General features: G+C 34.6%; 2 protein-coding genes and 1 long non-coding RNA gene across 8 annotated transcripts in view; 2 read left to right on the top strand and 1 right to left on the bottom strand.

The window, feature by feature from the left end:
* LOC108949775 (poly [ADP-ribose] polymerase 14) overlaps nucleotides 1–9,551 on the top strand; it is an 11,716-nt gene extending 2,165 nt beyond the window's left edge. Inside the window, exons 7-31 of the mRNA XM_018813380.2 lie at nucleotides 768–826; nucleotides 1,005–1,179; nucleotides 1,509–1,658; nucleotides 1,835–2,037; nucleotides 2,204–2,391; nucleotides 2,552–2,674; nucleotides 2,770–2,920; nucleotides 3,090–3,234; nucleotides 3,469–3,677; nucleotides 4,023–4,275; nucleotides 4,491–4,693; nucleotides 4,902–5,073; nucleotides 5,207–5,342; nucleotides 5,514–5,724; nucleotides 5,783–5,929; nucleotides 6,122–6,254; nucleotides 6,361–6,606; nucleotides 6,770–6,988; nucleotides 7,049–7,173; nucleotides 7,285–7,436; nucleotides 7,566–7,761; nucleotides 7,867–8,002; nucleotides 8,131–8,264; nucleotides 8,343–8,538; nucleotides 8,892–9,551. Coding sequence (XP_018668925.1) covers nucleotides 768–826; nucleotides 1,005–1,179; nucleotides 1,509–1,658; nucleotides 1,835–2,037; nucleotides 2,204–2,391; nucleotides 2,552–2,674; nucleotides 2,770–2,920; nucleotides 3,090–3,234; nucleotides 3,469–3,677; nucleotides 4,023–4,275; nucleotides 4,491–4,693; nucleotides 4,902–5,073; nucleotides 5,207–5,342; nucleotides 5,514–5,724; nucleotides 5,783–5,929; nucleotides 6,122–6,254; nucleotides 6,361–6,606; nucleotides 6,770–6,988; nucleotides 7,049–7,173; nucleotides 7,285–7,436; nucleotides 7,566–7,761; nucleotides 7,867–8,002; nucleotides 8,131–8,264; nucleotides 8,343–8,538; nucleotides 8,892–9,175 — 4,346 coding nt within the window. The 3' untranslated portion in view covers nucleotides 9,176–9,551. The remainder of the gene's footprint in view (nucleotides 1–767; nucleotides 827–1,004; nucleotides 1,180–1,508; nucleotides 1,659–1,834; nucleotides 2,038–2,203; nucleotides 2,392–2,551; nucleotides 2,675–2,769; nucleotides 2,921–3,089; nucleotides 3,235–3,468; nucleotides 3,678–4,022; nucleotides 4,276–4,490; nucleotides 4,694–4,901; nucleotides 5,074–5,206; nucleotides 5,343–5,513; nucleotides 5,725–5,782; nucleotides 5,930–6,121; nucleotides 6,255–6,360; nucleotides 6,607–6,769; nucleotides 6,989–7,048; nucleotides 7,174–7,284; nucleotides 7,437–7,565; nucleotides 7,762–7,866; nucleotides 8,003–8,130; nucleotides 8,265–8,342; nucleotides 8,539–8,891) is intronic.
* LOC108949776 lies at nucleotides 1,147–20,400 on the bottom strand. Of its 6 annotated transcripts, XR_003396183.1 has the most exons (11): nucleotides 20,282–20,370; nucleotides 11,614–11,756; nucleotides 11,429–11,551; nucleotides 3,982–4,227; nucleotides 3,072–3,165; nucleotides 2,767–2,888; nucleotides 2,560–2,652; nucleotides 2,183–2,325; nucleotides 1,889–1,956; nucleotides 1,502–1,643; nucleotides 1,147–1,279 (listed from the first exon to the last, which is right to left on the bottom strand). It is a non-coding gene; the product is annotated as an uncharacterized LOC108949776 (long non-coding RNA). The 6 variants fall into 6 exon arrangements; XR_003396187.1 differs by lacking the exon at nucleotides 11,614–11,756 and having other exon boundaries at nucleotides 20,282–20,400; XR_003396185.1 differs by lacking the exon at nucleotides 20,282–20,370 and having other exon boundaries at nucleotides 2,767–2,904; nucleotides 11,614–11,706.
* On the top strand, nucleotides 10,005–20,951 carry LOC100178570 (poly [ADP-ribose] polymerase 14). The gene is made up of 31 exons (XM_018813381.2): nucleotides 10,005–10,283; nucleotides 10,391–10,489; nucleotides 10,767–10,878; nucleotides 10,933–11,081; nucleotides 11,370–11,473; nucleotides 11,630–11,768; nucleotides 11,844–11,902; nucleotides 11,965–12,139; nucleotides 12,278–12,445; nucleotides 12,514–12,731; nucleotides 12,879–13,069; nucleotides 13,395–13,517; nucleotides 13,701–13,854; nucleotides 13,930–14,077; nucleotides 14,131–14,339; nucleotides 14,567–14,816; nucleotides 14,980–15,191; nucleotides 15,247–15,406; nucleotides 15,462–15,594; nucleotides 15,659–15,872; nucleotides 15,930–16,064; nucleotides 16,128–16,263; nucleotides 16,983–17,228; nucleotides 17,292–17,474; nucleotides 17,544–17,668; nucleotides 17,735–17,886; nucleotides 18,012–18,210; nucleotides 18,610–18,742; nucleotides 19,181–19,338; nucleotides 19,412–19,598; nucleotides 20,309–20,951. Exons 1-31 carry the CDS (start codon nucleotides 10,109–10,111, stop codon nucleotides 20,599–20,601), a joined length of 5,139 nt encoding a protein of 1,712 aa, XP_018668926.1. The 5' UTR covers nucleotides 10,005–10,108; the 3' UTR covers nucleotides 20,602–20,951.
* Nucleotides 20,952–21,383: the final 432 nt, after the last annotated feature.

The raw sequence follows: 21,383 nt of genomic DNA, 5'->3' as shown, positions 1-21,383 counted from the left end.
CAATGAAAGAGCAAATACAACATCTGTCAATCCATACATTGTATATTTTATAACCAAGAGTCATGTATAACTGAAAAAGTTCCACAAAATGAGATGTAAAAATCATAAGTAATGATTTATAAACATGTTTGGTTACTATGGCAAGTCTTTGAGTAAATGATAAGCAGTTGTGAACATTCCTCCTAAATATATGATTGAAGATTTACAAAAAGTTACTTACACTGTGTGTTTGCAAAGCTTCTTTCATTTGTGATAAAGTGTCATTCCATGTGCGTATGGAATCACACTTGGTACCCCCACGACACTGCGGACATACACATCTCGGTACCGGGTTTGTCCACGACCCACGAGGCATACAGGTAGATCTGAGTGAACCCTATAAGTTCTTAACAGTTAAGTACAGCGCCATAGCACAGTTGGTTAGCGCGCCTGCCTGTAACCCAGAGTAATGGGTTCAAGGCTCGATGCTGCTACCATTGTGGGCGTATGTGTCCTTGGGCAAGACACTTAATGGCAATTGCTCCAACCCAGTGGTTACTAATGGGTTGTCCAAATTATCGGCCATACATAAAAAAAAGAAAAAATCCAAAAAAAATAATTACCCACAAAGTAACATACATGGTAACTCGTATGCTGGCACGAGGTGTTAAACCCGTGTGATAACGACTGTCGTTTTCCGGCCACGCGAGGATAAAGTAAGTTTCATTCATTCATTCATGAATCATATTTTATTGGTACTTGCAATACATTAGAACTCTGCTTTTTAGACATGGAAAGACTGGCAAGTAAGGTTCGGCAAAAACTACTTGAAGGTCAACAGCTCAAAGTATGGTCAACTATTAATGTATTAAGTAACTATACTATCATAGTAACTATATACTGGTTATGCCATACTATTAGTAATATGTAGATTATGTAACTGTAAATAAAAACATAAAAAAATACAATGGAGATTAAAAGTTGTCATAGAAAAGTTATGATTTATAACAATTAATATATCATAGGCACACCTTCTCCCTGGCACCAACTGCATAAAAATTTGCGGGGAAATAAAATCTCTGAGTAATGATGCAATTCGACTGAACATGGAGAATTTTAGACGATCAAAAGGTGGAGAAGTGACCCTTGTTCAAAGATGTGGGGACAATATTGCTCTCGTCTGCTTTGCAGAGTGCTATGGTACTGCTGTCTCATGTTTGCTTACAGTCAACAAAAAACGTTGTCTTGTTTACTCTCTTTGTCCAACAGTAACAGCTCATGGATTACTTGTATGCTTTACCTTTGAAACATATTTAAGCTAAAATTACTGATTTAAACTAGCTTAGAAACCTAGTCTAAAACAGAATCACTCAAAAAAAAGAAAACACATACATACTTACAGTTCTATGTTTCTTTAATGGAATTATTAAAATAAATAAACTACTACTTCATAGCACAACTGTAAATTTCCATGTTTTGCAACAAAATAACATGTCACAGATATTTAACCTAGTTAATATACCTCTCAGTGGCAGAACGTGTTGTCCAGAGTTGGTCTGATCAACAAATGGTTATCAGTAAAGTACCTGTCACAGTGAGTCTATATTACCATTGCTTTTCAAAACTCCACTTGTACGTTGGATCCAATAAAGCATCACTCGTTTCTGAACAATCAGAAGGTATTTATGGGCTATCACCCTTGCATATCATATTAATAATATTTTTTTATAATACTATGTTATTTTACTTTTTGTTTAACACTATTGCGTATGCATTTAGACATAAAATATAATATAGTTTGCAGCCATCTAGTAAAACTGAAAGATAAATTGTAACAACAGTTTACACGTTTTAGGTGAAATTGATGAGCAACATAGAGAAGGGGGTAAACAAGTGTTTAGGTACACACCAAAGTGTCCAGAAGTAGTTGAATACCTGAAGCACAACCAGGAACAGTTTGACAAATTTGAGAAGGTTCTGGAAGGAATGGCTGATGTCAAATGTGAATTTAAGGATCAGAAACTGTGTGGGATTATTGTGACACCAAAAGAAGACCAGGTAAGTCATAGTGGGCAGCCATCACTATCTATCTTGCTTTATAGCGCTGCATTATGTGCATGTATTTAAAACAAGAGAAGTATGTTTTGAACTAAGCTTAACAAACCACAACCAAGTAATAAATCTAATGTAAATGATTACAAACTTGCACCCAACTGTCCCACAGAAGTCACAGAGTGAAGTTGAAAAAAAGTATAATGTTGCACTTGATTCCTTCTTTGCTCAATTTACCATGCTTGAAGCTCACTTTGATGAAACTAAGCTTGCTGATTTAAGAAAACGAAACAACTGGAAAGCAAAAGATAAATATGTTACCTTGAAATCAAGTGGAGAGAATATCAAAGTACTTTTACGGTAAAGCTACTTTTATTGCTAACAATATCACAATGCTTTCCTTACTGTTTTTATATAGAAACTTTGTTGGCCATTAAAATTATTTTCGGTCCAAAGATTCTCTTTGACTTAACACACCATGTAATAACAAAGTGAAAGTACTTAGTCTTTATTTTTATAGATGGATACCTCCTATTGTGCAGATCATTGGCTCTGTTGAGAATGTTGAAAATGCAAGACAGATACTGGTTAATTTGACACATGCAGAGAGCCAGGTTATGTCTTTAAAAGAAAGAATCTTTAGGTTTGTTATAATCAACACAGCATTAAAAGTAACACAAACTTTAAGCAACCTTTGTACTTGATGCTTTTAACAACACGCACAATTATATTTACCAGGGCTGTTGTTGAAACTGGTTGCTTGGAGGAAATGAAACAAATATATCCACATCTCTCTATAACACCGGAGTATGATTCTCATCAACTTAAACTGTTTGGAACCCAAGAAGACATCAGTGCTGGCAAAATGCAAATCTATCAATTTGCACAGGTTTTTGTAACAGACTAAAATTTCTTTTGTTTGATTCTTTTGTTTTGCAATCTTAAAACAGAGTGTTTTTTTGCCAAATCGTTTTATCCTAATGAGAACTTTACAAACAATAAATACAGTTTTCCACTTGTTTTTTAAAAATGACTAATACCTTGTGTTTCTATATCAGAATATAGAAGAGGATGTTTTGAAGAAGCTCGGAAAACATCAGAGGCAATATTTGCTTATGCAGCTTCAGCATGAATCTACAAATACAAACAGCATTAATATTCGAGCTTTGGTGCAAGCTAAATTTCAAGAAAAGAAAATTAAAGGTAAAACAGGACTTTGTGAAAAGTTAATGAAGATTACAGAAAATCTTTATGTCATTAAGTTAACAAGATTGAATAAACAATATTTATTTGCAAAGTGACATTTTTCCTTTATTATCCACAGCTTTAATAACCAGAATTTTCTGCTTTATAGTATTATTGTAATTATCTCATTTTTTACCTTTTATCGTTAGAAATTTTTTTTATTAACCGAGGTAAGAAAAAACTGTTTTACAGCTTCAATAAGCCTGAAGAATAATGATGAAGTGGTTTTGAGTTACTTTCACGAAAACGAGCACAAGAATGCGATATCTACTTTGGAAACCTTGATATCTTCAAGATCAGTAAAACTAACTGACCGTGAAATGGATGCTATCAATACTAAAGAGTGGAAGAGAATGGAAGAAAATATTTGTGCAACTGGCTCAAGATCTATATTCATGGACGTAAGTATGTTATATATTGTACATAAGACACAGGAGGGGTTTAATGGGGAGACCTGTCAGGAGACCAGAAATGTAGGCCTGGGTTGGTCCATCACCCCAAAGCTGCATTTTAATGCAGTCAAGTACAATCATTGCTTACTGGCGAATTTAAATATTCTAAATCTTACACCGGTTTTGCAGTAATGCAATTTTGTAAAATTCCCTCCTAACAGACAACCAGAACTTAGGTTGACAAGCAACATTTTTTTTATTTTAATTCATTTGTTTTATTTAAAAATTTTTCAAATACGAACTTAAAACTTACATTTCTTTTCATCTGATATTGGGTGTGCCTTGTGCTTGCAGGATAAACACGTTATAATTGCTGGTGTGGCGTCCACCCTGGATGAAGCCAGGACAGAGTTGATGAACTGCATTGATGAGAATTGTGTTCGAGAGGTTGAGATCAAATCTACGAAGTTGAGACTTCGAGTTTTCATGGAGTTTGATGATATTGTGAAGCAGCAATTACAAGGCATCAAGTATAATGTAACTACACTGGATGATGGATCTATGAATGGAGTTCATATTGAGGGCAATAAAGCACAAGTAGAAAAAGGTGAGTTGAAACAGTCTTATTGTAATTTGAGAAGTCAAAACAAAACACATTATAAAGTTTGTTTCAGAACTGTTAACAGTTTAAATGGGTTTTATATAAATAAATATGGTTTTTTATCAATGTAATATTCATTCATGTCAATTCCCTTAATATTGTTGCCATATGTTTTCCCGGTACATGAGTGTATTATAATCGCTCTTTATCTTTTACTACAGCGGATCCTCTTGTCCGTGATCGTTTAAAAGGTTATGTGCAAATGTCACCATTGGTTTTAAGAGATCCAGGAATTCCTGAATACTTCAAAACTACCAAGGCTAAGAAGTTTGTGGAACAGACAGAGAGAGATACCAAGTGTTGCATTGTTCTTAATGCTAGTGAAGATGAAGTTTCAAAGAAGGTTGCAGCAACACCAGTCGTGGTAAATAATTTGTGATGTAACTTTATTGTGTGTAAACTGTTGAAATGGGCAATCTGTTATAACCGCAATGCTTTATTACGTGTTGTACTGTTTTGTTAACTTGTAAAATGGGATTTTTTGAAAATTTGGTATGCTGTAGATGGACACAGAGAATCCTTTTTATTTAAAACTTACTGAATATAATATACAGATTTTTTCACAATTTTAGATTCCTACATCTGCCAAACCTAAAGCATGTGTGCAACTTCCAAAATCTAATGTTAATATTAGAGTGTTTAAAGCTGACATCACAGAACATAAGTGCGGAGCTTTTATAAATGCCTCCAACGATATGCTAGAGTTGCGAGAGGGTGGTGTGTCCGGAAATATTCTTCATAAAGGTTCGTTACATTTGATTGACAAACACCAGTTTCAATATAAGCATGATATGGTGTTTACAATGTATTAAGCAACCAATCACTAACCAATGCTACTAGCTAGAATATAGTCAACATATATACAATATAACTATAGGTGGTGCAAGCATCAAAGGTGAGCTTGATAAACTGAGACAACAGAATATAGGAATGTTCCTTCCTGGTGATGTCAGATCAACAACTTCTGGAAGTCTTAGGAACTGCAAGAGGATTATTCATGTCGTTGGCCCAGAGTAAAAAACATATTTTTTTCTAAATTTAAAGCAACATTTTTTAAAAAAAGTTGCTAATTAAATACAAGAACATGGTGGTCACTAATGATACGAAATAGCATATCTGCCTACTACAGTTTGATGGACAATACAAAAACACCAGTATTTATTTTTATTCTTATGCTTTTTCAGCTGGAAAAAGTCATCGCATTCGAATAACTGCAACTATTTGAAAGCATGCGTTCATGGTGCTTTAGTGGAAGCAGATAAGCACAAGCTTGCATCAGTAGCAATACCAGCTGTCAGTTGTGGGATTTATGGTGGAGTGCCTAGTGTTTGCATTCGCTTGATTGTTGAAACAATACAACAATATTTCACCGGAAATAAGTCCAAAGTTACCATGGTTAGCATTTCTTTAATGTTTTGCTAGTTAAGAAATTGAGGTTTTCTTTTTTTTTAAGGTTGATCTGATTGAGAACTCTAAGGATGACGTGATCAACTGTTTCATGGAGGAAGTAAAGAAATATCCAGCAAGTAATACAGATCAACAGGAAGAGCAGTCTTACACACAAGCTGCACCTCATTCTTCAAAGTCATCAAAGAAAAAAGTAATTTGATATATGTTTGTTTAGTGTAAAGGTCACACTTTTTATAAAGGTTCATCCATGGAGTTTGAAAACTTTTTTAACTGCTAACATTTAAAAATAACTGTCATTCCACTGTAACTTCCATCTTTATAAAAACAAATTTCGAGTGGTTATGACGATGCTGCTTGTTGTAACATTTTTGAACTTGTATAGAAGGCACAGTCAGCACATTCGGATAACACAAGGATTGGAAGTCTAAATGTTGAATTATGCAACGGGGATATAACACAGGATTCATCAGATGTAATTGTCAACAGTACAAACTCAAACTTTGATCTTAGAAATGGTAGGTTTACACTACTAGACTTGGGTCTGTGTATTTAAACATTTTGTTAAAACACACACACTGTGGTGTTGGATAAGTAAACATGTTATTTTATTACAATTACAAGGTAAAGTGTCTCCTCAAATTTTGAAGAAAGGAGGAAATGTGATTAGTCAACAGTGTACCCAGAATAATCACCCATTGAATAAGCCTAATATGAGAATAACAGATGGTGGAAAGTTGAAGTGTAAACAAATCATTCATGTGGTGGTACCTGTTAATCAGATGCAGATTGAACAGGTGGTGTCACTGATACTTGAAACTGTGGATGCACTACACAAGTCAGTTGTTGCTCTTCCAGCTATTGGGACAGGTGGGGTGGCTGAATTCCTTTTTAGTGTGTGTCGCATACTTGGAGCACTCTCTTCAAAGCCACATATAAGCCGGTTGAAAGTGTAGTAAAGTAGAGCAACTTGCTATTGCTATATAAATATAGATTTAAAGGAATACCATTGTAATAAAGACACTACTTTTAGGAAATTTAAACATATCTCCATCAAAAGTTGCGCAATACATTCGTACCGGGATAGTATATTACACTGCCAACCACAATCCCTCCCACCTGAAAACTGTTAAGGTGGTTGTCTTCCAGCAAAACATGATGCAGGATTTCCACACAGAGCTGTTTAGGCCATGGTCACCAACTCAAGGGACAAATGCATCAACAAGTGAAGAACCGGGTATTTTGCAAAAAGGTAGATCATATATTTTATCACCTTATTATTTCCATCACTGTTTTACTTTAACCTTACTAGGTGTAAACTACATGAAGTCTATGTTGTATGGAGGCTCCAGCAAAGAAAGTTCTGTTGACTTGGAAGAGTTTGGTAACTCAGTTTCCATCACATTTTGTGCAACTGAAAAGTCCAATGTTAATGAGGTAATGTATAGAATTAGAATCCATTTATTAGCATGTTTTCTAGTAGTGGTAGAATATTGTCCAATACTCCAAAGAGAAAGATTGGTTTAACTAAGCTTAAACTTTTTTTAGGCACAGCAGGCAATAACAGCTCATGTACAAGAAGTAACGGATGTTTGCTTTATTGATGATGATGTCATTGGTAAGTTGGGTGAAGAGGAACGGAAAGAAATAAAAGACTTGGAGAAGAACTTGAATGTAAAAATCACCAACTCAAGCACTAAGTAAGTTACAGTGGAAACTTAGATATGTACCAGCAACTTAACTAAGCTTATTGTATGCATTGGGCAACATCCATAACATTGGCAATCTATAATTTACATTGAATGGTATTGACCATGTTGTTAATACAGACACTTAAAGAGACTCGTGATAAAAGGGTTGCATGAGAAGACCCTACAAGCCAAGATAGAATGCATGGGTATAATAAGAGAGTTTCAGGAGGCAGAAAATGTCTCACAATATGTTACATGGGAGTATGTTGGTCAAAACAAAGGCATGGTTGGGTTTTCCAAGAAAGCAAATTTGCAATTAGAAAATACTTTTAAAGTAAGTGCAACCAACCTATCATATTTTGTTCAAGAACTTTTGTGCTTTGTTTTGTGTATGTGACATAATTGATAATCATGCTTTTGAGACTGAATTTATTTACAGACTGATTCCTCAAGCAAATGTACAGTATCACTTGGAAAAGGAAAACAGATGACGGTTACTTTTAAAGATATGACAGGGAAATTTATAAATTCTGGACACACAACTGAGATTATGAGGCGGAATAAGTCGGAAGAAAGTTTGTGCTTGTTTTAATCTTAATAATAGCATTTCATGTGGTGACTTGCATGTATTTAAACTGTTCTATCCAGTGTATTTTATATGTAAGGTCATGAAACATGGATATTACGTTTTATTTCATCATAGGTTTACCTTCTCATTGGTCACCAATGGGAGACAAGCATTTAGATAAAGTATTGGTGCCGGTAAACACTTCGGAGTACCAGAGAGTGATGACACAATATGGAGCAGGGGGAAAGTTTCATAACACTGTTATTTCTGTGAGTACTAATTTTTGAAGAATTTTAAGATGTGTATAAAAATGGCTTTCACCTCTATGTACAATTATGATTCCACAGCTTGAAAGAATACAACACACTTCCCAATACAAGCAATTTGTTGCTAAAAAACAAGAGGTTACAAACAAAATGACAGCTTCTGGAATTATAAACCAACAACCTGCAGTTCGTGAGCTGTACCATGGAACTTCAGCAGACGTAGCAAGCAAAATCTTTACACAAGGTTTCGACAGAGGATTCGCTGGAAGTGCAAATGGTAGGAATGAAGTTTTGATTTCTCATTAATCATTTGCTCCTTCTCTCTTGTATATGTGCTGTACAACGAGATATACACTTCGTGCTCAGACACGCTGCATACAATAGGGAACTAGAACGGTGGTAAGAAGTTTTAACAAATTACAGAAGGCAAAACATTTGGCCACAGAATGGACAAAAAGAATGGTTAACCAGTAACTCATAAACCCTTTATTAGTGCCAAAGAAATAGTATAAGCCACAATTAGAAATAAATTGTTTTCTGTTATGATTATGACTGACTAATCATAGTTGACACCTTGACAGTAACGTGATGCTCCGCTTTATAGGTCCTTTATTATATTTTATATTTTAGCACATGCATATGGAAAGGGAGTCTACTTTGCTTTGAACGGCCAATACTCGCATGGATATGCCAGACCAGATGCAAATCAGCACAGGAGAATGTTTCTTGCAGATGTGGTGACTGGGGAATATTGTGTTGGAACCAGCAACCTTATTACCCCTCCTGTTAAACCGAATTCTTCAAGCAAAGCCGATCTTTACGACAGTGTTGTTAACAGCTTAAACACGCCTTCTATATATGTGGTTTTTAAAGACGCAAGTGCATATCCCAAATACTTGCTCACGTACACATAATACATCACAAATGAAGAACTAAAAGTGTTACATTACTGTAGTCTTCGATATGCTTCTGTAATTTAAATTAACCCACTTCACCTTAACGTAGCGCAAATCAATAAGTTAATAAAATCATTCGGACGCCAAATTTCTTCACGTCGCTGATCATTATGTGTGCGTTGTAAACATGCGCGTTTACACAGTGATGGTAAAGTATACAAACCGTTCATCATTAATGCTTGTTGTTACGTTGTAACTTATTCTGTAATCCATTAGCTGATTTTGCGTTTGTAAATAGATAGCTTTTCATGCGCGAAATATACTTTTTACCGTTAACATTAACAGTATTTATAAAGTAGTATAATTCGTATTGGCAATAAATGCGTAAATTTTAGGTTTTTGTTGTTGTTACATGATACTCTGGAATAAGAAAGTTACAAATTGCTTGTGATTGTGGGACTATAAAACATCAAGGCAGAGCCAGACGCGCCCTTTGTGTTGCGAGTGTGACGTATGGGCAAACAAAATCCCCGAGTGACATAATCTGGGGAATCACCGTTGTAAAATCTTCAGTATCGTTCACCACAGCGCTACATGACAAACAATGAAAGCGGAACTAAACAAAGAGTTTTATTTGACGGCAGGGACCGGGTATACTTCAGCGCTTTATAATAAGTTACGAATTAGATTCGTCCTCATCTTAGAAAGTTTTAAAATATACGTGAATTCTGCGTTGTAGGCGTACTTGTGTTGACTAGATATTGCAACGTTTAAGAATAGCATTTTTTATGCAGTTTAAAACGTAGCATTACCATTAGACTTACTCTATGTTTTGTATAAAACAGCTTTACAAATAGAATTTCACTCTAGCTAAAGTTTTGCTGGAAAAAAGTTTATACGATCAACGTTGACATCAAACTAAGTTTCACACATATTGGTACAGCATTAATTATGGAAAGGCCTGTTCGGACACGGGTCGAGGTGAAAAATGTCCCTCCAGGCATTAATGATTTCAAGTTAAAAACTCAGCTCAAGCAATCAGTAGGAAACGATTCAATTAACATTAATGCAAAGAAAGATGACGATGGGAAAAAAGTTTTCGAAATCATGTTTCCTAATTTACAAGGTATGGCACCTAAAATACCTTCCATACTTGCTAGCTAAGTAAGAGTAAGAAGTAATTAAATTTTAACCAAGTTTTCTTTGTTTTTCTTTATTTGCTATTTTTTATAGATGCAACTGCCTTTGTTGAAAAAGGCGTGAGAGTAACATTCGGTGGCAAAACACATCTACTTATGTGTTGTGTGCTTCAGGATGGTCGGGCCCAAGAAGGTAAGATAGGATTCATTGCTATACTTGTTTGATTGGGTCCCTATAATTAGATCTTGTAAGTTGCCAAATGTAACTGTAGAATGCTGCATATCACCAAGTAACAAACTGTGTATTGTCTATTGTGTACAGAAAGTGTCATTTAGATTATAGAATATAGAAACCTCCATTCAATTGGTGGTTCCATATAAGTATTTTTAGATTAAAGAAAACTTGAAATTTTCAGCTATAAGATTTTGAAAAAATAGTGGCTTGGTGCTAAATTCTACTGTAAATATAGAGCAAGCAAGATCAATGGAACCTGATATTGTGGTGAGTGATGCCAATGCACCTTACACATGGTCTTCCTTGGTAGAACAATATGGAAGAATGCCGATAGCTCCTGGTACAAAGTAAGTGCATATATGCACCAGTTGTAGCTGTTTATTAATAGAGCAACAAACCAGGTGTGTTGTACTTGCCAAATCAACCGAAGCAAGAGACAAACATGTTCTTAAACTCTACTTTGAAAATAAAAAGCGTTCAGGAGGTGACAAGATCAAAAACATGATAAGAATGGTGGATGGAATGCTCATACAATATGAGGATGATGCAGGTTATTTGTTGAAGGCTTAAGTTTTGTAGTTACTTAAAAAATAAATTAAAAATTAATAGCAGGAAAAAATCCAAACATTGATAAAATTTTGCAGTTAAAAAGCTCTTTGTGAGACAGATCTGTTTAAAAATGCTTTTGTTTTTGTTATTATAACAATGCCACCTGCTTTTACTGCTCATTTTCTTTAACACAGTAAAACCTATTACTGATATGAAATCTCTTTTGATTCGGCAATTATTTAGCCTATATATGACCTATTTAATTCTGTTTTTAAATTAATTGATACAGTGGCAGAAAAGGTGGCGGAGAAAAAGCAAAGTTTAAGCGATAAAAGCATGCCCACTCACCTTCGTACTGTTCCTGGTTTGAGCACAAACAAAGTTATACTTGAGGTACGGTGATGCTTCTTATGATTTTGAATAGAAATGTGGTAAGAACACTCGTCTTTTGAAAATTAATGATGTGGAAATCTAAAATATAAATACATATTTGAGAAAACTATCCAAAGTATAGTGAAGGTTTGTAAACTTACATAGTTTTAATTTCAGAATGTTCCAGAGGGCACCATGCAAGACACAGTAATGTTGTTTTTGGAAAATTGTGACAAACCACGTGAAAGAGGTCCACAGCATATTATTAAAGGTCACAAAGATGGGCAGTATATGGTTGTGTATTCTGAATCAATGGGTAAGCAAGATTTTCATGAATGCACCAGAGACTATTAGTACTTGATGAATTTATATTACTTGTTTCTTTTAATAGATTTACAGAAATTGACAGGAAATATTGAACAAGAAAAGTTAAACGAACAATATATAAAGGTATTTAAATTTGCTAAAAAAACTACTTTAAACACAGAATTTAAAACACTTTTTTACTCTAGACAAAGCTTGTAACAAGCACCAACTGCATTCAAATTCGCGGAAATATAAAATCCCTGAGTAATGATGCAATTCGACTGAACATGGAGAGTTTTAAACGATCAAAAGGTGGAGAAGTGACCCTTGTTCAAAGATGTGGGGACAAAGTGGCTCTTATACATTTTGCAGAGTGCTATGGTAAGTTAAACTAAAGGTAACATTAAAAACATATAATTTATGATAGTAAATACTTAAGTATTGCCAATATCAAAATTTCTGTACAGTTTTTACAATTATTCCATGATACAAATAAATAGAAGTTCTATTTTTCCACAGTTGCCGAACGTGTTGTGCAAACTTGGTCAGAAAAAGATTTTGTGATCAACAAAATTCCCACCAAAGTTGGATTTTACTACCACTGTCTTTTTAATGACCACCTGAATCTAAAACCTGATGTGTTTTCACCAAATAAGGAAACCAAGCCAACACCTACACCTACACCAGGTATATTAAGACACCGTTTTTTATACATACTATAACATAAAAGATGTTAAACCTTGTAAATCATTCAGCACTTTCAGTTCCAGCAAAACTGAATCCCCAAAACATGGAACAGAATAAGTCGATCACCTTTATCCCAAAACTACCAGAAGCCATGGATTTCATAAAAAACAGTCAACCTCATTATTCAAGCTTTGAAAATATGTTTGACAAGTTTGCAGATGTAAAATGCCAGTTTAATAAACAACAGAAGCTTACTGGGATTGTTGTGACACCTAAACCTAACCAGGTGATCTGCCATAACGCTCAGATAAGACCATAATAATAAACAATTATACAATAATGAAAATGACGATATTACTATGAGTATTATAGAGCAAGACATATTTTATACATTAACAAAACAATAGTTACAGTAACACAATTTGTTGTACAGATGATTCCAGCCAATGAATTTGAGAAAGAATGCCGGCGAAAGTTGGAAAACTTTTTTGATAGTTTTGCCATGGAAGACATGATATTTGATGCTCAAAAATTGTCCCAATTAAGAGAAAGGAACAACTGGAGAAGTGATGAAGAATTTATTGAACTGCCAAGCGAGGAAGGCACAGTTAGTGTCTTTATAAGGTCAATGTTCTTTTAGTTAATGTATTACAGTCATGTTGTTATGATCTTTATCCTTGTGTGGCGGGAAAATAACAGTTGTTATGATCTGTTTCATTCATCTTGTGTCAGCATACTAGTTACCACAAATGTAACTTTGAGGGTGACTGTTTTTCGGGAAGTTTTTATATATATATAGCAATTGCAGTTAAGTTTCTTGCCCTAAAGACACATACGCTCACAACAACGGTAGCAGCAACCAGCCTTGAACCCATTATCTCTGGCTTGAAGGCACGCGCTAACCAAGTGTGCCCAGCTCCCGACCATACTAATGTCTACATTCATCCAGATGGAAATCTGGTCGTCTGCAAATGATTGGTGTTGCTAATGATGTGAAGAGAGCACAGCAAATATTACACAGCCTAACTAAAGTAAAATCACAGACCCAGAAGTTTAAACAAAGAGACTTTCGGTAGGTAATATTTGGCATACAAACACTTTGGTGACACCCATTGCACAGCTTTTAAAAGCCACACACAGTAAAGACAAAGTTATCCAACTTCCTAAGATAATTAAACTAATGAATATTCTTTTAGTTATTAAAATGACCTGTTTTGTAATGCATATTCAGGATACTTTTACTTTCTTCTTATAGAAAACTAATGGAAACTGGTTGCCTTGAAAAGATTGCTTCCGAGCAGAAAGGAAAAGTCAAGGTCAAAGCAATAAAAGCAGCACATACTTTGGAGTACATTGGTCCAATTGAGCATTTACAACCTGCTATAACTGACACACTAATGCAGCTACAAGTGAGATATTCTAACATTACATAGTCATACTAAAGTTAAAGCACATCGCTACAAATACATGTTTGTTTAATCTAGTCTTTGGAAGAAAAGAAGGTTAAAGACATCAGAGATATGGAACGAAAATATCTTGAAGCGGAACTTAACAGGGAACTTTTAGAATCAGAATCTGGAATGAATATACGAGCTATCATACAAGCCAAATTTGAAGAAAAGGGTGTAGGAGGTAATAAAGCCCCACTCTTTGTTACATTTGGTTCTAATCTTTTTATTCTACAGCATCCCTGCACTTGAAAGATGATGACATTGTGTTGTATTATCATAAGGAGGAGTGTTACAAAGATGCAGTTGCCATTGTCAAGAAACTAATAACAAGTACTCAGATTTCAGTTGATCGACCTACTCAGATAAATGCACTGAGCACTACTGAATGGAAAAACCAACAGCAACAACTTTGTGCAATGGGATCTAGACGAATTTTTCTGGATGTAAGACTTAGTTGTGTAGAAGTAGAAAATAAAGCCAAAAATAAAAGTAAATTTTCAATAACACTACCAAAATTGATCCTTTACATCCTGAAAATAATGTTTTGAAACTTCACATGTATGACGACCAAAAAAATTGATTTAATCTTCTCTTAACAAACAACTACATAACAAAATTGTGAATAGAATGCAAAACAACAATTTTACAATATAACTTCCGATCTTTACAGAAACAAGCAAAAGTGGTGACAATATCTGGATTAACAGCAAATGTCAATGAAGGAAAACTAAAATTTTTGGATTTTCTTGAAAACAATGAATTGCGGACAGTTACGATTGAAGCCTCCCATCTGGCTCAAAGATATTTTATTGAGTTTGATAAAGACACCCAGCACAAAATCTTAGGAATGGATACAAAGTTTCAAAAATCTGAAGCAACTGACATTTGTTTAGAAGGAAAGAAGAGTGGTGTAACAGAAGGTATATTTTTACATATGTTGTTCCAGAGTAAAATTTAAATGTCAAAAGTCTGGCACAGGATGCAGCGGGCAACATGCCTGACTCTAGGCTTGATGCTGCTACCATTGCCTTTAGATTTTTTGTGCGAACAGAAACATTGATCTTATTTTATTTCACTCCTTAGCCAAAAAAATGATCTCTAAGCAACTAGAAAAGTATGTTGAGTTAAAATGGAACATTCATGATCCTGGGATGCCAGAACACTTCAGAAGTCAACAGGGAAAAAGATTTTTAAGAGACACCGAACGAAAAACTAGCTGTGTGATTGAAACCAACCCTGAACCAGTAAAGCATGAAAAAGAAAACGACAACACTGATAAAGAAGCTGCTTCACCGGTAAAATCACCAATTTATGACCAACAATTAAATATTTACCTTCAACATTTAACAGATCAAGCCAATGATTTCAGTTCAAGTTCCTAACTGCAGAGCAACCATCAATGTTTTGAAAACTGACATTACAAAACATAAATGTGATGCAATCATGAATGCTTCCAACCCTCAACTAGACCTTCTTCCTGGAGGTATCTCTGGCGCAATTCAGAAAATAGGTGACACATTTTTTCATGTCATTGTTTGATATTTACTTAAGTAAAAAATATTTAGGAGGAGAAAAGATACAGCAAGAGATGCACGCAGTGATTGGAAACCAAGGAAAATTGTTTCCTGGTGATGCAGCAATTACTGGAGCGGGAAAATTAAAAAGCTGCAATTTCATTATCCATGCTGTAGGCCCAAGGTATGATATATAATTTGTGGCAAAATATATCTTTGATTGGTAATAATTTGCCTTATTTTTACAGGTGGTCTGACCATAGTCACAGCATGTGTTGCAGTTATCTTCAGTCATGCATCAACTATTCCATGGAAGAGGCGGAAAAACAACAACTTAATTCAATTGCCATACCTGCAATAAGTTGTGGTGTGTTTGGTGGAGATCCATCTGTTTGCATTCCACTCATTGTCAACACAGTTCTGGATTATTTTACACAAAACAGAAATAGCAGCATCAACCAGGTAAGATGCAAGCTATTTAATAATAAAAACTGACAAAAAAGACATGTGCTGTTTTAGGTGGATTTTGTTGAAATGACATCAGATTCCATTCTAAAAGACTTTGTTAATGCACTTGGTGCATTAAAAGTAGTCGAAGACGAACAAAGCGCAATTCTTAAAGTTTCCCCTGTAAAAAATCAAGTGGTGGTAGTGGTAAGAATTGATAATGATTATGATTAGGGTAATTCCACTGACACAACTTTAACTGGCTTGTAGCAAAAAGAAGCCATCAGTCAAAGTGACACACTCACACTTGGGAGTATTTCCATCTCGGTGAGCCAAGGGGACCTTACACGTGACAACTCTGATGCGATAGTTAACAGTACTAATCCGCATTTTGATTTAACTCAGGGTAAGAGCTAAATAATTGACAGTAAGATGAATAAATGTAAATAGAACATTAAATAGAGCCTGACCAATATTGCTTTTTTCAAACCGATACAGTTATTTTGTAAATTTCCCCGATTACCGATATTTTAATGCACCTAAAAACTTGACTGATTAAAACTGAAAAATCTGATATAGCTAATAAAATCATCCAACAGGCTTAATTATTATTAATTAGTTATTAGTGAACTTGTAATTACTTAATTGGTTAATTTGTAGTCGTTTTCAAATAAATTTAACTCCCCTACATTTAACAAACATTATATTTATCAGCTAATGCAGTTTATTTGTGTATCATGTTGACACTTAAAAAGACCATAAGTGACCTAAAGTAACCTCGACGTTACACACCCCTGATAAACATGACATGCGGTGGACGCATCATCAGACACTTTGACCTAGTTTAATACGTTAGATTGTTAACAAGTTGAATTAGGTATATGAATAAGTTTACGCTTATGAACAAAGTTGTGCTCTTCATTAATTCTTACATACGCACGTTGCTGGCCGTCTGGTTACTTAGCGACGATAATATTGGCCAATTTATGCTCTTGCCGATAATTGGTAAATCACTAAAAATGCGGCCGATATATCAGCAAACCGATAATCGGTTGTGCTCTAATATTAAACAGTAAGAGGCTCAAACCACCATTGAAACAAAAACATGTTTTTCTATATTCTCAGGTATGGTGTCCAAAGCCATACTTAAAAATGGAGGGCAATCAATACTTCATGAGTGCAGAAACCAGCAAGGACATTGGAATACACCAACACTTCGCGTAACTTCTGGAGGAAATCTGCCATGCCGTTATGTTTTTCATATTGTTACGCCTAATGATATAAAGCAGATTGCTACAGTTTTACTGGAAGTGTTTAAAACAGCGGATATGCTAGGGCTAGCCACACTAGCCATTCCTGCCCTTGGTACAGGTATGTTATTTGTTATAGGAAGAAACATTTTAGACGTATAATTTTAAAAATAATTTACTTAAGGAAATCTACGTATTGGAGGTACGAAAGTTGCACAGTGTATCCGTGGTGCCATCAAAGAATATGTGGATTCAAACACTCCAGCAAACTTGAACACAATTAAAGTAGTGATCTTTCAACAGAGCATGGTAGCTGAGTTTCGTAAAGGTCTGTTTGCTGATGTAAAACAAAGGGGGGGATTAAAAGGTAAGCAAGTGTTCTATCTGTATTGCAGTTTTACACATATAAAGAAAAACTAATGAATTGTGTGAATAGGTTTGTTGGGAAATATGTGGAGTGCATTTACTGGGGTGGAACCCGAAGAACAAATGGCTGAACTTGATCCAAAGAAACAGATATCATTTTTCTTTTGTTCGGATAAAAGGTCTAACGTAGAAGAGGTATGTCCTTTAAATAAGCCAATGCTGCTTCTAGTTTGTAACACTGATCTGTAAATATTTTCAAAGGCAAAAAGAGAAATAATTGCTCATGTCAAAGATAACTCTGCGAGCCAACCACTGGAAGATGAAGCAATTGCACGTCTTGAAGATGAAGATAAAAAAGAGATTATGGCACTTGAACACAAATTCAACGTGGAAATTAAGGATGTCAGCAACGCGTATGTGACTGTACTCCTATTAGTAATATAAAGTTAAAAAAATATACACAGTACTCTTTTAATCCCTAGTGGTATAAGATTTTAGGTTTAAAACTGATGCAATAAACTGGTTTCTATTATTTCAGGTATATAAAAAGATATGTAATTAAAGGTATGGAAAAGAATGTTCTCAATGCAAAACATGCAGGACTTGAGATTATCAGAGCTTTTAAAGAAGGGGAGACTTGCTCAAGATATGTGTCATGGGAGTATGTGGACCCTAGTACCAAAACTATTATCAAATTCAGCAACCGAAACAATGCTGCTCTAGAAAAAGCATATGGGGTTTGTTATTTAATAAATACTATTACTTCTTGGTAGTAACTGTATTAAATTCTGCAAAGCTGAATGGAACTATTCTTGTGTAAAGAAATGCAGTAAGGATCTGGTGTTACGAAAACGTAACAGACAAAAACCAAGTTCAACAAATTGCGTAATAAAAAAGAGAAATATATTTTGCCTAAATGGCATCATCAGTCTCTTGTTCAAATAAAATCAATATCTTGCTCTATTTGTCACTCTATTTAAAGCTGACAATGTCATCTAGGCAAAATATATAGCTATTTATTATACAGTTGGTTGTACTTGAATTTTGCCTGTTACGTTTTTGTAGCACGAGCACCAGAGTGACCAGATCCTTACTTCATAGAAGAAAACAAAACATATTCTTCCATACTATTACAGTTGGACAAAACTGGAAAAAAAACTGTAATGACACGAGATGGGCAACAAATTCAAGTCGATTTTTCAAACTATACAGCTGAATATGTTCAATCAAAAGCAGGAACCGAGGTTACAAGAAGAGAAAAAAATGATGGCAAGAACCAGAAACTAATACATTTCTGTTAATTATTAACTGTTTATAGTATATTGGTTATACTTATAAGCGCCTAACTGTTAAAAAGTCGAGATTCCCATAAGTTTTAAAAGATAAGGGTATATGTATATGTCTAATATTTAAGCAAAAGCATGAACAATTTTTCTATGTGTAACTTTATTTGCTAGTTGTCACATTATTAGCTGTAGTTTGAAAATAGGCTGATCATTGCACTATCACTACTGTATAGCCTAGTGTTTATTTTAAGACATTTCTGTGACATATTAAATTGTTTATGCATTTATACTGGGTACTCATGGCATGGGTACCCTGATTTTTACCAAGGCATGTACGCATACTTGCATCCATTTTAAGTGCCTATGTTTGTGAGTTGTGACTTTACAACAGACAACGCGTTCTAACATTTTTATATTTTAGATGTGCCAAGCAATTGGGAGCCTATGAAGGATGAAGGAATGATTAAAGTTCTCATAAAACCTGGTACAGTAGAGTACAATCGGGTTATGAGCAAATTCAATGCAAGTGGACCATTTTTGTTTGCCCACCGTCAACAATTGCCACCACGAGTAGTTTCTGTATGTAAAAAATGAAATACATATACATGTAGATGTAGCATATCACTCTAAAACCATTATACTCGTTAAACAGTTGGAGAGGATTCAGCACAAGTCACAGTACAAGCAATTTGTTGCAAAGAAAAATGAAGTGGAATCACGAATGAAGAAAGACAACGTTCAAATGGAAGTTGTAAAGGAACTGTTTCATGGAACACAGTTCGATGTTTCAGAAAAAATTTATGTGCAAGGATTTGATCGAAACTTTGCTGGGGCAAATGGTATGCCTAAACGGAGTTCGTATATAAATATGAGTTATTTCATCACCATAGAAATCTTATAGGGCAACCAAATGGGGCTAATTTCGCCGATTGTTTACTGTAGCGACAGGAATTTTTAAACATATTAGTCGCAGTTTATTCATAGAACTCAAAAACTGCAAGTCACTTTTAAACTTTAAAAAATCTACACAACTACTTAAAAATTTGTTTTCATTAATATGCAACCCGTATTTGTATTAAAAACATAGAATAGAATAAATCTAGCTATATATGTACATATTTATATTATGTCTATGGTCAATTTAGCCCCATTTGCTGTGTGCTATGTGATTTCCATAAGCGACATGAAACAACTCATGTTTTTATACGGACTCTACCTAAAACGGATTTTACAATAGTCCACTATCTGACTCAAGCTTGGTGGTTTTTGCAATTAATTTATGTATTAGTCGAAAATACTTTTTGGAAAAGTTGAAGAGTTGGGCATATAACTTTAAAATGCTTAAACCCTATCTAATAAAGCGTTTAAAATACTTATATACCTTTAAAGCATATAACTCAAAATGTTTAAATCATATCTAATAAAAGTTTTAAAACTCTATACATTGTGGTTATTCCAACAATTTTTTATGTACCCATAACAATTTTTATTTAACAAAATATTATGATAAATTATGGCTTACCATTCATGCATTATTTTCTTTCAACAGCCACTGTTTATGGAAAAGGGGTGTACTTTGCTTTAAATGCAACTTACTCGAGTAGATATGCAGCACCAAACCCCAACATGGGAAATCAGTGCAAAATGTTTCTTGCTGATGTAGTAACGGGAGAATATTGTCTGGGAAATCAAAACCTAATTGCTCCTCCACCACGGCAAACTGCTTCCAATAAATCCCAGCTCTATGACAGTGTTGTTGATAACATGGCCTCTCCAACAATATATGTAGTTTTCAAAGATGCTAGTGCTTATCCAAAGTATCTTCTTACTTACACTTCATAAACTAATAACACCTACATCTGTAACTATAATAGAGCACTAATGTTACATTGAAATATGCTAAATCTTTCTTACTGGAATACCTTTTAAGAAAACATGCAAGCCTAGTTAATAAAATGTTAAATTATTCTGTGAAAAAATGCATCCACATATTGTACTGTAAAATGAAACTAAAGGTAATGGGGCGTTGGTAAGTAAGCTAGTTGAATAACACTTTCACAAAAAATTGTTGTATATACAAGGAATGATTGTTATTTTAAAATGTGATCCAATTTTATATGTTCTCCTTTAGTAGTTAAGAGCTTTTATGTACTGTAATCAGCTTCGCCAATAAACGCTTTTATGTACATTAATCAACTTCGCTAGGTTCGATTTGAAGCAAAAACAGACGGCAGTCAGGGAAAACTGAACAGGCAAGGAACGAATTGAAATCTCTTCTTCAATGAGCTACACATTCTAGATTTGGAACATTACAGAGAAGATGGCATTTCGTAGTTTAGTACGGAGCATTTTCTTTAAATTTCCATAACGTAACAATGCACGGTAACATGCAACAAAAGTAATGGATTCGTAACACTAGTGCTAATGAATTGCCAGGCGTTACTTCGGTCGCTTGAATTTGTGGCTGTCACGGAAATACATTTCTAGATATGTAGATTTTTTTGTTTGTTATGTGTGGATACGCTCTCCCTTTTAGTGTGGTTTAAAAAGCAGTTCAAGCAGCAAATAGTCTTCAGGGGATTTTTGAATTACAGGTACTTAAATATATACTCGTGAGAGATATT

This window comes from Ciona intestinalis, chromosome 9 (assembly GCF_000224145.3).
Source record: "Ciona intestinalis chromosome 9, KH, whole genome shotgun sequence".
Taxonomy (NCBI): domain Eukaryota; kingdom Metazoa; phylum Chordata; class Ascidiacea; order Phlebobranchia; family Cionidae; genus Ciona; species Ciona intestinalis.
This window is presented reverse-complemented; position numbering and strand designations above follow the sequence as displayed.

Coding starts and splice junctions, on each gene's coding strand:
- LOC100178570 (XM_018813381.2), top strand. CDS start 10,109: ATGGAAAGGCCTGTTCGGACACGGGTCGAGGTGAAAAATGTCCCTCCA. Junction 10,284..10,390: donor CATGTTTCCTAATTTACAAG/GTATGGCACCTA, acceptor TATTTTTTATAG/ATGCAACTGCCTTTGTTGAA. Junction 13,855..13,929: donor ACACACTAATGCAGCTACAA/GTGAGATATTCT, acceptor TGTTTAATCTAG/TCTTTGGAAGAAAAGAAGGT.